This window comes from Apis dorsata, unplaced genomic scaffold, assembly GCF_000469605.1.
Source record: "Apis dorsata unplaced genomic scaffold, Apis dorsata 1.3 scaffold_194, whole genome shotgun sequence".
NCBI lineage: Eukaryota > Metazoa > Arthropoda > Insecta > Hymenoptera > Apidae > Apis > Apis dorsata.
Genome location: NW_006263478.1, coordinates 489,159 through 501,446, shown reverse-complemented (window position 1 = coordinate 501,446; position 12,288 = coordinate 489,159). Strand labels below are relative to the sequence as shown.

The window sequence follows — 12,288 nt, the reverse complement described above, 5'->3', positions numbered from 1 at the left end:
GGCCCTCGTGAGAGAGGCCGGTTCCGTCGGTGTGTTCGAAAAATCCACGATGCACTTATGTTGCACGCCAGCCACGTCGTGCGCGTCGTGCACGTGCTCTGAAAGTAGCGGTGGCGGAAATACAGGCGGCGAGACAGTTTTTTGAAATGGTAAGTGGAGTGGAAGTTTTCACGGGTTGGTACGATAGCCAATTTTGGAAGTTGAAGAGTTTTGGCAAAATTGGGAATTGGGATAATATAATGGGTGTTTCAACGGTGTGACAAGATCTAAGATTGTAAGGATTGTATGGGTTTCGTAGGTGTTTGATTATTATTGTTGCTTTTTTTAAATAAGATTAGAGATTAGATTTGGAGAAGATGTGAGTAAAAGTTTGAATATATTTCGTTCTGGATTGGAGATGATAAAACGATATGTCGTTGACATATTTTATTTTTGCGCCCCTTGAAATTAATTCCGCCTAGTTTTTATATTTTATGTCACGAGTATTAAGCTATTAGGCAGAGTTCTTTTTTTTTTAATTTTTTTCTCTCGTAATCTCTCTTATTCACGGATTAAATTTTTAATGTTTTTTTTCTCTTTTAAAAATTGCTCTTTTATAAATTCTATTATTTTTTTTTTTTTACGTAATTATTCCAAATTTTAAATCTGTTTTATATAACATTTGTATAAATAACAATTAAATTCATTGTAGATATAAAAAATTAATGGAAATCAGAAGATCATATCTCAAGCACTTTTAATAAAATTCTCTCGTGTGTATTGTATCATTACTACAACATCTAATTAAAATAACAATTTCAATCACAATAATACAAACGCAACATCGTTTAAAATTTAATTTATCTCGCTTGCATTGTCGTTAAATTAAAAGATTGCGATAAAAAAAACAAATGCACTGCATCCACGTTTAAAACAATTAATTTGAAAATTTAATTTATCTCTAATTTCATTCTCGTTACGAAATAAAGCAAACAAATATTCTACGCGCATCTACATCGTTTAAGACGATGTTAAAAATAAAAATAATCGTCTGAAACAATTAGATGCAAGGTTAATCCATTTTCTCGTTCACAAAGGTCGTTCGAATTTCGCGGCATATTAACAAATATGGCGGCGATGTTTAAACGAAACTCGATTCATAGGGGATGGCACTCGCCAATTGTTACAATGCCAACGTGAAATGCGGCGTATCGCCTCGCGTCTAGCAACAAGTTGATGTTTCCTTTTACATGCAAACGTCCGCACGCCGAGATCAAACCGATAGTTACGCGACAAGAACTGCTAAACACTTTCGAGTTAATGCCAACAGTTTCAACAGGAACGTGAGCAACGTCGCCAGAACGAACTGCGAAACGCGCTCTGAATACACGCCGGGTGAATGGTTATATTATAATATCCATTTCATGCTCGAACACCCTTCGCTCGAGGGAGAGGTATAAAGAGATTGACTTTCGACTCCGTGATTTAGACGCCATTTTATTTGCATTTAGGTGTGAAGATTGCCGAAGAGCAGTGAAGTAAAATTAGTAATAAATACTTTATTATTATTATTATTACTTAGGTGTGATTCAAGTTGAAAATAATAGCTTTTTAGGAAGATGCCAGAGGTTAATTTTGGATGTGATTTTGCGGAATTTGCCTCGAGAGTTGAGATTTTCAAAGGTGTTCATAAAAGTATCTTTCGTATTTGGGAAAAAATGGAAGATAGAAATTTAGGAATGTTATTAATCGGAATGTTTTCTTGAAGAATTTTCAATGATATTAACGTAGCACGACCTAGCTTTTGAAGAAAGCTATTACCATAAAAACCATAGAATTATTCGAGATAGATAAATTTGTCCAATTGACCAGTGGAATGGAACGTCAAACAACTTTGAGCGACCCCGTAGACAAGTCGTCGTAGTTTAGCACAAATATATTCCATCTGTACACAATAAATCAAACAAGTACTCCATCAACATGGTGAAAGCATCGTTAACGAGCGTACCTACTATTCAAGTATTTCGAGATTAATCTTTCGAATATAGTGCCAATTCCTTTATTTAGAACATTTTATACGATGGATCATTTATGAAGTTTATAAATTGCAGAATAATTTAAAAATACGTAAATTTGCGTAATTCTTAAGAAAAAAAAAAATAACTAATAATTTTCAAATCACTATCATACGATGTATTAATTATTACGTAACGTAGTAATGAAATAACAAACAAACGTGGTAATCCTATTATTAATGCGCCATTCATATTAGTACGTTTACAATATTATCAATTATGTAATAAGCTTTTCCCAGCTTACACGTATCCCACATTAGCCAACATATGAGTATTTAAGCTCAAAGGATTCTACTTTCTTCCCGTAGACGTTGGGCATGCTACCAATCCTGTGTAATCCTTCCTTTATCTGATAGTAGTCACCACTAAAATACGATCTTCCCACTAATTCCCAGACACTTTCAAGGCGGATATACCACGATCAAAAGAGTTTCATTTTGCTTTTGAGAATCGAGCTCGACTCTGTCTCTTTTGAAACTCAGGAATATTTAAGGGATGATCATAATCTATCTCCCCTAATACCCGTCGACTTGATTAATAGATGATTAAAAACATAGCTTTTTACTTTTTTTTCTTTTCTTACTTAATCTTCAATTTGTATTTATTATTTTTTCACGAATGATATTATCAAAATAAGAATTAAAGAAATCACAACGCTTCGACTTTAAGTCTACGATTTCTGTTATTTTTGTGGAATATTATTCTGCGTATATATTTTTCCACACGTTTTATCCATTCACGTTCCAAACTTTTGAACTCGCCTCGATAAAAACCTGTCACCAACTTTCAATTGTCAAAAGGGGGAGTGGGGAGAAAAAAGATCGGTCAAACCAAAACAAAATCTCATTGTTCTCCTGAATCGCTTGTAGCAGCCCAGCTTCGTGTAAAACTTTGTCGGGAAAGAAGACAGTACCAATTATCTCGGCCTCTGAAAGATTTTCAGAAGTAGTTGACGATCGTCCCAAGGCAAAAAAGACCAAAGTCAAGTGAGAAAGAAAAAGAGGAGTCGCTTCAGAGACAGAGATTCGCGGCAGAGCTTTCAGCTGATTTTCACGAGACTTCCTGGTCGAAGGCGCGCCGCTAATCTTTTTAGCTGAAAGCCTGTCACTGAGGACCAACTGTGTTCTTCCACCAAGAAGAGACGACTTTTGATCAAAATTATCTCCCTCGAAATCAAATTCTATCGATTCTCTTTCGCAATAATTATTTTCTTCTCTTGCAATTAATGCAAGTTTAACGTATAACTTAAAGATCTGAGCCAAATTTAATTTATAGACAAGATTTGGAATTAAAATCACATTAAAGTTGCTTGCAAATGCACAGTGTATCATATGGATTATAAAAAAGAAACAACAATGTTTTCTTCTTCAAATTGATACTAACTTAACAAATTCATTAAACTTATAATGTTATTTATAATGTTGTTGTCGTCGAATTTCAAGTGAAAACTAAATAGTTACTTTCATCAACAACACAATAATATTGCAAAAAAAAAACTGCAAAATAATCACAAATATTTTAGCAAACCTCGATCCTCATAATCTGTCTTCCAATCTTACTTACAAGTTTCCACATTAATTAAAAATATCCAAGATAATTAATTTCAAATAAATAACGAATCATTGATTATGTTAATCATAATTTTACTTCGAATCATTTTCTCTTCTGTCTATTTTTTTTTACAACTATTTTTTTCAAAATACTTACAAAGATACGAATCTAATCGATTCGAACATTCGAACTTATTTGCTATATAATTGATCCCGTATACTCCTTCAAAGTGGAGTTATTAAATATTTGGCCCACCTCTTCTCCTGGTGAAATCCTCCGAGTATACGTCGACGCATACTCGAGCTGGATATAATTAAATTCGCGGTGGTTAAGTTGATCGATGCGGGCGACACCGTGTTGATTTTCTTTGAATCGTGCGTTCAAATGAGGGTAGTGGATACGAATGAGGGTTGTGGTATATATAAATGAGGCGCAATGGCGATACAGAGAAGCATCGTAGTTAGTTAAATGAGAAATTCGAGTTGAGCCCAATAATACGCTGTTCAAAATTTTGAATGAACGGGTATTATGGAGATATCCGTGTTGTTTGTCTAAATTGAATGAGAGAGAGATCAGAGTAAAAGGGGAGAGAGAGAAAATATATGGGTGCAAGTGTGCAATACGAGTCTTGCAATTGGGTCAGGCTATATCTCTGTTCCGTTAGAAAAAAAGAAGAAAAGAAAAAAAGGCATATGGGACAATTTTACTCTAGGTAATAACAAGTCCAATATTCTTTGACGTGAACATTTTTTTCTCGTAAATTTATCGAGAATGTATTTTAAATTGATAGATTATTAAATAATATAAAATAAGTTTTGAAAGTCTTTTCTTTGAAAAGAATTTGTTTAAAATAGAAATATTGATTTAATCGTGGAATGTATATATTTTTGTTAATATATATATCTAATATGATCTTCTGAAACGCGATGATAATTTATCAAGACAATTATTAAATTTATTAGGATTTTCAATTTTCAATCTTTTGTTTTATAACGACATTTAGTAGTTTCTAGGACAAGATTGAGACGAATCTTAGAATTTCGAAAATTATTAAATATTAATTATTAAATATTGATTCCCTTGATTAAATTTTACAGCAAAGGATTAAGAGAATTTAAAACACGTCGGGAATATTTATAAGAATTATATTCGCAAGATAATCGAATTCTTCCAGTTCATTTAACTTCAAATATTTTCTCGAAGAATTTTATTTTCGTGTCGTATTTTTTTTCCTTTTCGCGCCTTCCTTTAAAAAAAAAGAAAAAAAACAATAAATGCCGTTTATTAATTACCACTACTACCAACACGAGATTAACGTTCAGTTAGCGCCAAAAATAATACACATTCATCATGAAGTAATAGTGCGCACGTAGTGAAGCTTATCGTGATTGCGTTTCGTGCTCACAAACGGTTATTCAACAAAGGAGAATAGTGCATGCACAGCAGTTTTGTTTTATGCGCCTATTTGCAGACTAAAAAGCCATTATTTGAATTCATAGCGTGTCCTAACGAAGGATTGTACGAATTTAATATAGATTTGCTTAAAAGAAAATATGCCAGACTTATCGAAAGAAAACGATAATTATGTAAAAATCAATAAAAATTATGTAAATAGTATTCGAATATTCTTTCGACTATCGATAAACGATCAATTTTTTCGTCAAATTTCAAAATTAAATCTCGATAATTATGTAAATTAATAAAAATTATGTAAATAGTATTCGAATAATATCCTTTCGACTATCGATAAAAGATCAATTTATCGTTAAATTTCAGAATTAAATTTCGTCATATTTTTATTATCTATATGGTGTATTTTCTACACAATTTTTTTTTTTTTTTATATATCTATTAATAACTCGTACGTGATAACTGGAAAAAGATAAATATTTGGCAACAATATTTTTCCAATACAGTTTGAAATTGTTTAATTCAAACAATAATTCGTAAAAAATGTTTTTTCTAAAATTGTTCCGAGTTTTAAAATGATTAAAAGTTCTTTTTTTTCTCTCTCTCTCTCCACAAAACGAACTTTCGTGTCGTCTCGAAATGATACAATTTTAATCTAGCTACTTTCCATCGAATTAATCGAAGTATCGTTGATTAGTCACCGACTTATTCGGTTTATTCCCGGATTGCAAATTCGTTTGCGACGTTATCGAACGATAGCTGAAATGTCAGCAAGCGTTTAAAAGCCACTTTAATCCGACCTTTATTTCGTTGGGCATTTGGTTGAAATACTCGGCTCGAGAAATCACTAAAAGCTTCAAAGAGCGCGTAATCCAATTTCCGATGAGAATTGAACACCCGCTATATCTAACTATCTACGTGGACGTGACCAAATTTTCAATGATACCCACTCGTTTATTATTCAAACTCGTATTATTCAATAATAAAATTTAATAAATTTTCCCGAATAAACCGATAGAAGATCTTAAAAAAATTCTCTTATTTTCTTTTTTAAAATTATTTAAATTACGTTTTAATATATATTTCTTCGGTCAAACATTAATCTCATAAATTCGTAATTCAATCACGATTAGTATTCCTGAATCTCAGAAGATTAAATTAAGTTATAACTTCGTAATTAATTTTTAATTGAATACGATCCCTGTATTTTATAAAATGATTTTATAAAATCTCCACTACAAATTTCTTATAAAGTTCAATATTCTTTAATTCGAATTTCTACCTCAATCGGGCAATCCCATCAAGCTATTGCATTTCAGATTCGGATATCGTCAAATACGGAATCCTGAAATTCTTTCCTCACGGTATAATACAATCTGAAATCGTGAATCGTTCGTTTATTAATATTATTACTCGATAAATCGTCGAACGGAAGTAAACCACCCATCATTTGAATTAGTGATCAGAATTTCAAATTTTCACATCATCCAAACTTCAATCGTTTTTTCTATTCTTCCTTTATTTAAAAAAAAAAAGAAGAAGAAGAAATCTTAATACCAGCTCGACCACCGTTTGTATCAGATTATCCCAAGCGAATTCCAGAAGGATTTACAGCACTTGCCACGAAAGAACACACGAGGGAGCCATCGATTGAACCTCCGTTTATTTCGCTCTTCTTTTCCTTCCCTAAAATTCTCTCGCGTCCATTCTCGGCCTCGTGACGACATTGTTCAAGATAAAATGTGCGTATAATGTTTAACAAGCCTCGATAACACGAAAGTTTCGTCGTAATGTCACCGGTGAATATATTTCTGGGATATTACGCGTATATTTCCGGGAAGCCCGTGTCGCGTAAATAAAGCAAGAACAGGTTGAAAAACGAGGCGAAAGTTGCTTAAAGTTTTTCCATTAAGAGAATAATGTCTCTCTGTTAACGTGTTAACGATTAAGAATATTTTGGCGAGAAATCTTTTGTATCCTCTCTTTATGTATATCTATCTCTTCGTATAATTAGGAAGAAATGTGTCTCGGCGAAGTAGATATCTTAATGATGCTGTTTCTTTGAACGACCGTGCTTCCTTTTCAATTAGCTTGCGTAATTAGTCGAGGGTTTTAGGAATAGCTATTGTATAGCGAAATATTCGAGGCGTGAATACAAGTTCGATTACGTGAATTAGAATCGTGAATTAGTGTCTAGATGAAATTATTAATTGATCCTATAAAATGTAATTCTAATATCGAATAAATACTACGTGTAATTATTCGTATTATTTCGTGACATGCTATAGAAAGGAAATATCTTAAAGATAAACGATAAGTAGAATTAATATAACGTTGATACATAACATTTACACGAAATATTATACGAAAAAATTGTTCGTATTAATTATCATCAATATCGTCAGTTTCATCGCGCGAAAGCAATTAATTTCGCAATTAGACGAGTGTTCCTTGGACGGGGGAAAACGAGGAGAAAGAAATCTATTAATTACTTCCACTACGTGGAATCGTTGGAAAAAAGCAGAACGCATCTTTGCATTCCAAAAGCAGAGGGACAAAACATGAAAGTTCTCGTTTCTTACCTTGCGTGCCCTTTTTCTTTCGCCGCAGTCTCCTCTTTTGCACCTTCTCCGCGTAATTAGACGACGACGAATCATCGCGTCCCGCCACTTCCTGCTTCTCCGCGACCCTCCTCGCCTCCCTCTGCCGTCTCTTCAGCAACTCGTACACCCTTTTAAAGTAATCCCTCGCGATATCCTCGTTCGACTTGTTCGTCAACACACCCTCGCCGTTCGAATAATCGAAACTGTCGATCGATCCATCCCCAACGACCTCCCCCTCCTCCTCCTCCTCTTCCTCCTCCTCCTCCTCAACACCTTCCTCGATCCCCTCGCTTCCATCCACGATCTTGAACGTGTCGCTCTTCTTCACGTTCGATCTCGCGTACAATTCCTTGTAATCGTTAAAAGTCTTCTTAGGAATCGTATTGTAACCGCAATCAGGCGAATTCACGTTGAACGAGTGATTCTTCCCTCGAACCTTGACGAGTACGTGATTCTTGGTCGGGGAGGCATCGACCTCGTCGAGCGGACAGTTCTCCCCAAGACTGGTACCAGCTCGGCCTTCCTCGTTCGCGGAATCGTTCAGAGAAATCAGAAGCTCGGAGGAATCGTCGCGATCATCCCCTGCTCCCCTCCCATGCTCGAGATTTCTCATCTGCTTCTCCCCCCGCGCACGATTCGCCACGCAATCCCTCAGATTCTGACAGATCTTGCAATCGTGGAAAGTGCATAGATCGGTTTCCTCTTCTTCCTTCACCNCCTTCCCCTCCGCGTCGCGACGCAACCTCTCGTTCTTCTTCCTCTCCTTGTACTCGCGCCACGTCTCCTCCATCGCCGTCGTGTCCTGCCTCCTCCTCGCCACCCCTCTCCAACGATCCCCCTCCTGCTCCGAGTCCGCGCTCCTGCCACCCACCAACGCGTCGCTCCTCGTCTTCCGGTACGGCTTCCGTTTCTCGGCCGAATCCCTCGTCTCGAAGCTCAGTTGTCGACCGCCGCCCGTTTCCGCCGCCTCGAGGATCGTCTCGCTCCTCGAACGTCCGTACGCTTTTTGTCCGGACTTATCCCTGGAACAACGAGACCCGTTGTTGTCCCTCGACCATCTCTCCATCTGCCTCCCTTTCTGCCTCTCCCTCTCCACGATTTCCCGATCGAACCTGATCACGCTCGTCTCGCTCCGCACCTTTCGAGTGCGATAACCCCGCTGCTCCTCCGCCTCGCCGTAACACGAGTACCTCTTCCGAACGCCGACCGTCGATCGTTCCAACTCCATCCTCTGCTGTATCTTCCTTCGTAGGAACGATCTTACCCTCTCCAATTCCTCCTCCTTCTTCCTCTCGCTCCCAGCTTCGTCGCCCTCCCTCCGTTTTGAAGTTTCGACGGGCGACGCGTTGCCCCTCACCTTGTCGTCCATCGCCGTTTTCGACTCCCTTTCCTGAGAGATGGCTTCGCCTCTCGGACGACGACGAGTCTCGTTCCTCGGGTGTTCCTTCTCTTCCTCCTCCTCCTCCTCCTCCTGCTCCTCCACGTGGACCAGGCTCGGCAGTGTCTCGCTTCGACTCCTCAGGTAAGCCTTCACCTTCTTGCACCTCTCTCTCGCGATCTCCTCGGCACTCTTGCCCAACGTGTCCCTCCTCCCGAGATCGTCTATGATCTGTTGCCTCAGGTAATCGCCCATGGAGTACTTGCTCGAATCTCTCCGCTCCTCCGATCTTCGATCCTTCCTCCTCCCCCCCTTCCTATCCCTCTCCTTCACCGATACCTCGCTCCTCGATTTCGTAGGCTTGTAACCGAACTGGAAGGTGCCAAACTTGCTGCTGAACCCGTCCACGTTCCTGTTCCCTTGCACGGGGGCCGGCGGCGGAGGGCTGGACGCGGAGGAGGACGCGAAAGAGGAGGAAAGCTTGGAGGACTGTCCCTCGCTCGTCTGGAACTCCTCGTGCGACTTGAGGCCCTCTCGAAACGAGCCCCTGGCCCGCTGGGCCGTGCGCCCACTGGTCTCGACCAGAACGCGGCCATCCTTGTCCAACAGCTGGATGACAGGAAGCGTGTCCGCGGACGTGGTCAGCTCCCACTCCCAGTTCAACGGCTTGTCCAGCTTCAATCTGATGATCGGTTCCGTAGCTTCGTTCGAGGACGTGGAATCCGGATTGACCAGGCTCGACGACGACGTCGCTGTTATAATCGGGTGACCGTTCTTCATGTTTCCGGTTCTCGAGCCGTCCTTCTTCTTCTTCTTCTTCTTCTTCTTCTTCTTCTTCTTTTAAAGCTTCGATCACCTCCTTTTTTGGCGAATTCTTAACGATTTCGCCGAAAAGTTTGGATTTTTTTGGCTTTTTGGATCAATTTATTACTCGTGAATAAGCGTTATCGGGCGATTTTTAAAAAGGGGGATAGGTAGATCATGGAAATTTAGTTAGTTTTTATCGTTTGATCGTTCGATTTGGTCGAGGTTTTAAACGCGATGTTGTATACTCGCGTTATTTTGTGTATATATAAATTGTTGTCGAGTGAGAGGAGGTCGGCGCGTTCGTTTTTCGATGAAACTGGTTTTCGATTTTCTTCTTGGAAATAATTTGGGAGGAATGCGCGATTCTTTGGTTAATATTTTGAAATACAGTTTTCTCGTTGTATTTGTACGAAGTTTATGTACGATCCTGAGTTTCGAAAAGTAAGTAAAACTTTTTATATTAAATTGATTAAATGATTTTGAATGATTTAAACTTTGCGATCAGCAGTTCGACGTTTAAACTTTAGGATGATAAGAATCATCTTCGCCATTATATTCAAATGCGAGGTTTGATTTGAAAACACGCGTGAAAGAGGCGAAGGTACTTCCATAACTCGAAAGCGAATATCAACATTGAGATATTCATTTAGAAATTTATTCGTGTCGATATTTCTTTCCACCGTGAAACGTAAATATTTGGAAATATCGAAAAATATATTAAGAAGATGTTTTGTTCTCGTACGATATTAACACGTTTATTTACCATGAAAATTTCAAAATTGTTGTTAGTCCTCTCAAACGAATAATCGAAATTCATTCACTTTATTATTCATTTTATTTCTTTTCTCACTCTAAAATTATTTTAATATCAAGTCAAGTTCACTTTATTGGCCACTTTAAATATTTATTTTTAAATTATAAGTAAACATTTATTTCACAATTTTCGATAATATTCCAATTTCGATAATATTCACTTTTCCAATTTTTCACTTTCAAATTACTTTACAATCAATCGTTTATTTTCCCATTTTATAAAAATCAAAGTTTCCAATTCGTCGAGAAAAATATTCCCACTCGCTTCTTTCTCCACTTTCCTTTTCCTTTTAAATTACTTTGAAACAAATCCAAACTTGCAAATATTAAAACGAGAAAATATTTTCACTCAAAGCAAAAGTGTTTCCCTAGAAAAAAATACCCAAATATTCTTCTCTCTTCGCTCTCCAACATTTCCCCCTTTTTCCCTTCGAGTCGCGTTAAAATAGACCCGTTTCTTCCAACGTTGAAAATATATATTTTCCAAACGAAAAAAAAAAATAGAAAAATAAACAATAACTCCACCGTGGAAAAATCACTGAGTCCACACGGTACCGAGTTTACTCTAATCCCATCACGATTAATCATCGATCGACCGCCAACGTATCAGAAGAACCGAATCATCGTTCGCACCGTGTTCCATATCCGTCCACAGATCCGTTTATCCAATTTATACGAATCTCTTGCAGACACGGCCACCAGCATGATATCCGCTCCGCGATCGTGGATTATTATTGTTCGAATCGTGGATCGAACGAGTTTAACGTCTCTCTTGCGTAACCGCGACCTCAGACGCTTGGCAATCTGTCAGAATCGAGTTTGGCTTTGGGATCTTTTTCCGAAACGGTCTCGTACCATCCTCCCGTGTTCCGTTTTATGCTGTGCTCGCGCTTAACATTCACGGATTCACGCCCTCCCAGTTCTTTCTCCACCGTGACGTGTCGACTCACCGAGAGGGACGAGCTTCGAAACGTACGGAGAGATGCTTGTCGCCTCTTGAAAAAACGGGTAACGCGACTACTACGTGAGAATAATGTGGGCCGGTGCGACGGTCTAATGGCGGAGCATGACAGAAAAAAATGTATTTATCCGAGTTCTTTTCTTTTCTTTTCTTTTTTTTTTTTTTTTTTTTCCTTTCTAAACTCTCTTACTTACGTTAAACAATTTCTTTTCGATTATAAGAAAAAGTTTTCGTTCTTCGATTCTAATTTTATTTGTTTTCCTCCTATTAAATTCGAAATTTTTTAATATCGACAAGAATAAAAATAAAATTTTTAAGGAAACGATTACTTCTTCGTACAATGAATTTATATTCTAATCGTTCCACACCGGATACGATTCACTTCTCCCATCAATTTTTCACTACTATCACGGAACCACTCGCGAACGAAAGCCGGCTACGATTCTTTCACTGATCCAACTGAGAATTCGAGGAGAATTCGATCACGAGCGAATCGAAGTGACCGCTATACCAGCGAGCTGCCATCGAAATAGACGTCTGGCAAGAAACGGTGGAGCAACGTTCACCGTTCGTTTGTGCATCGGTAACTGGCGAAGAAATGGCGGGCGGTTCGCGGCCGACGCCAAAGTACGCGTGTTTACAAGCACCCGGTTATAAATAATCGCGCGTGAAATCGCGCTCGCCATCGAGATTTTTCCAGCGGGGCTGCCC

The 12,288-nt window shown here is 38.1% G+C and overlaps 1 protein-coding gene across 2 annotated transcripts in view; it reads right to left on the bottom strand.

The window, feature by feature from the left end:
• Positions 1–8,993, bottom strand: part of LOC102677890 (tyrosine-protein phosphatase non-receptor type 13-like) — a 158,438-nt gene extending 149,445 nt beyond the window's left edge. For both annotated transcript variants that reach the window (XM_006614605.2, XM_031509962.1), the window contains exon 1: positions 7,598–8,993. In XM_006614605.2, coding sequence (XP_006614668.2) covers positions 7,598–8,987 — 1,390 coding nt within the window. In that variant the 5' untranslated portion in view covers positions 8,988–8,993. The remainder of the gene's footprint in view (positions 1–7,597) is intronic.
• Between the last annotated feature and the right edge of the window lie 3,295 nt (positions 8,994–12,288).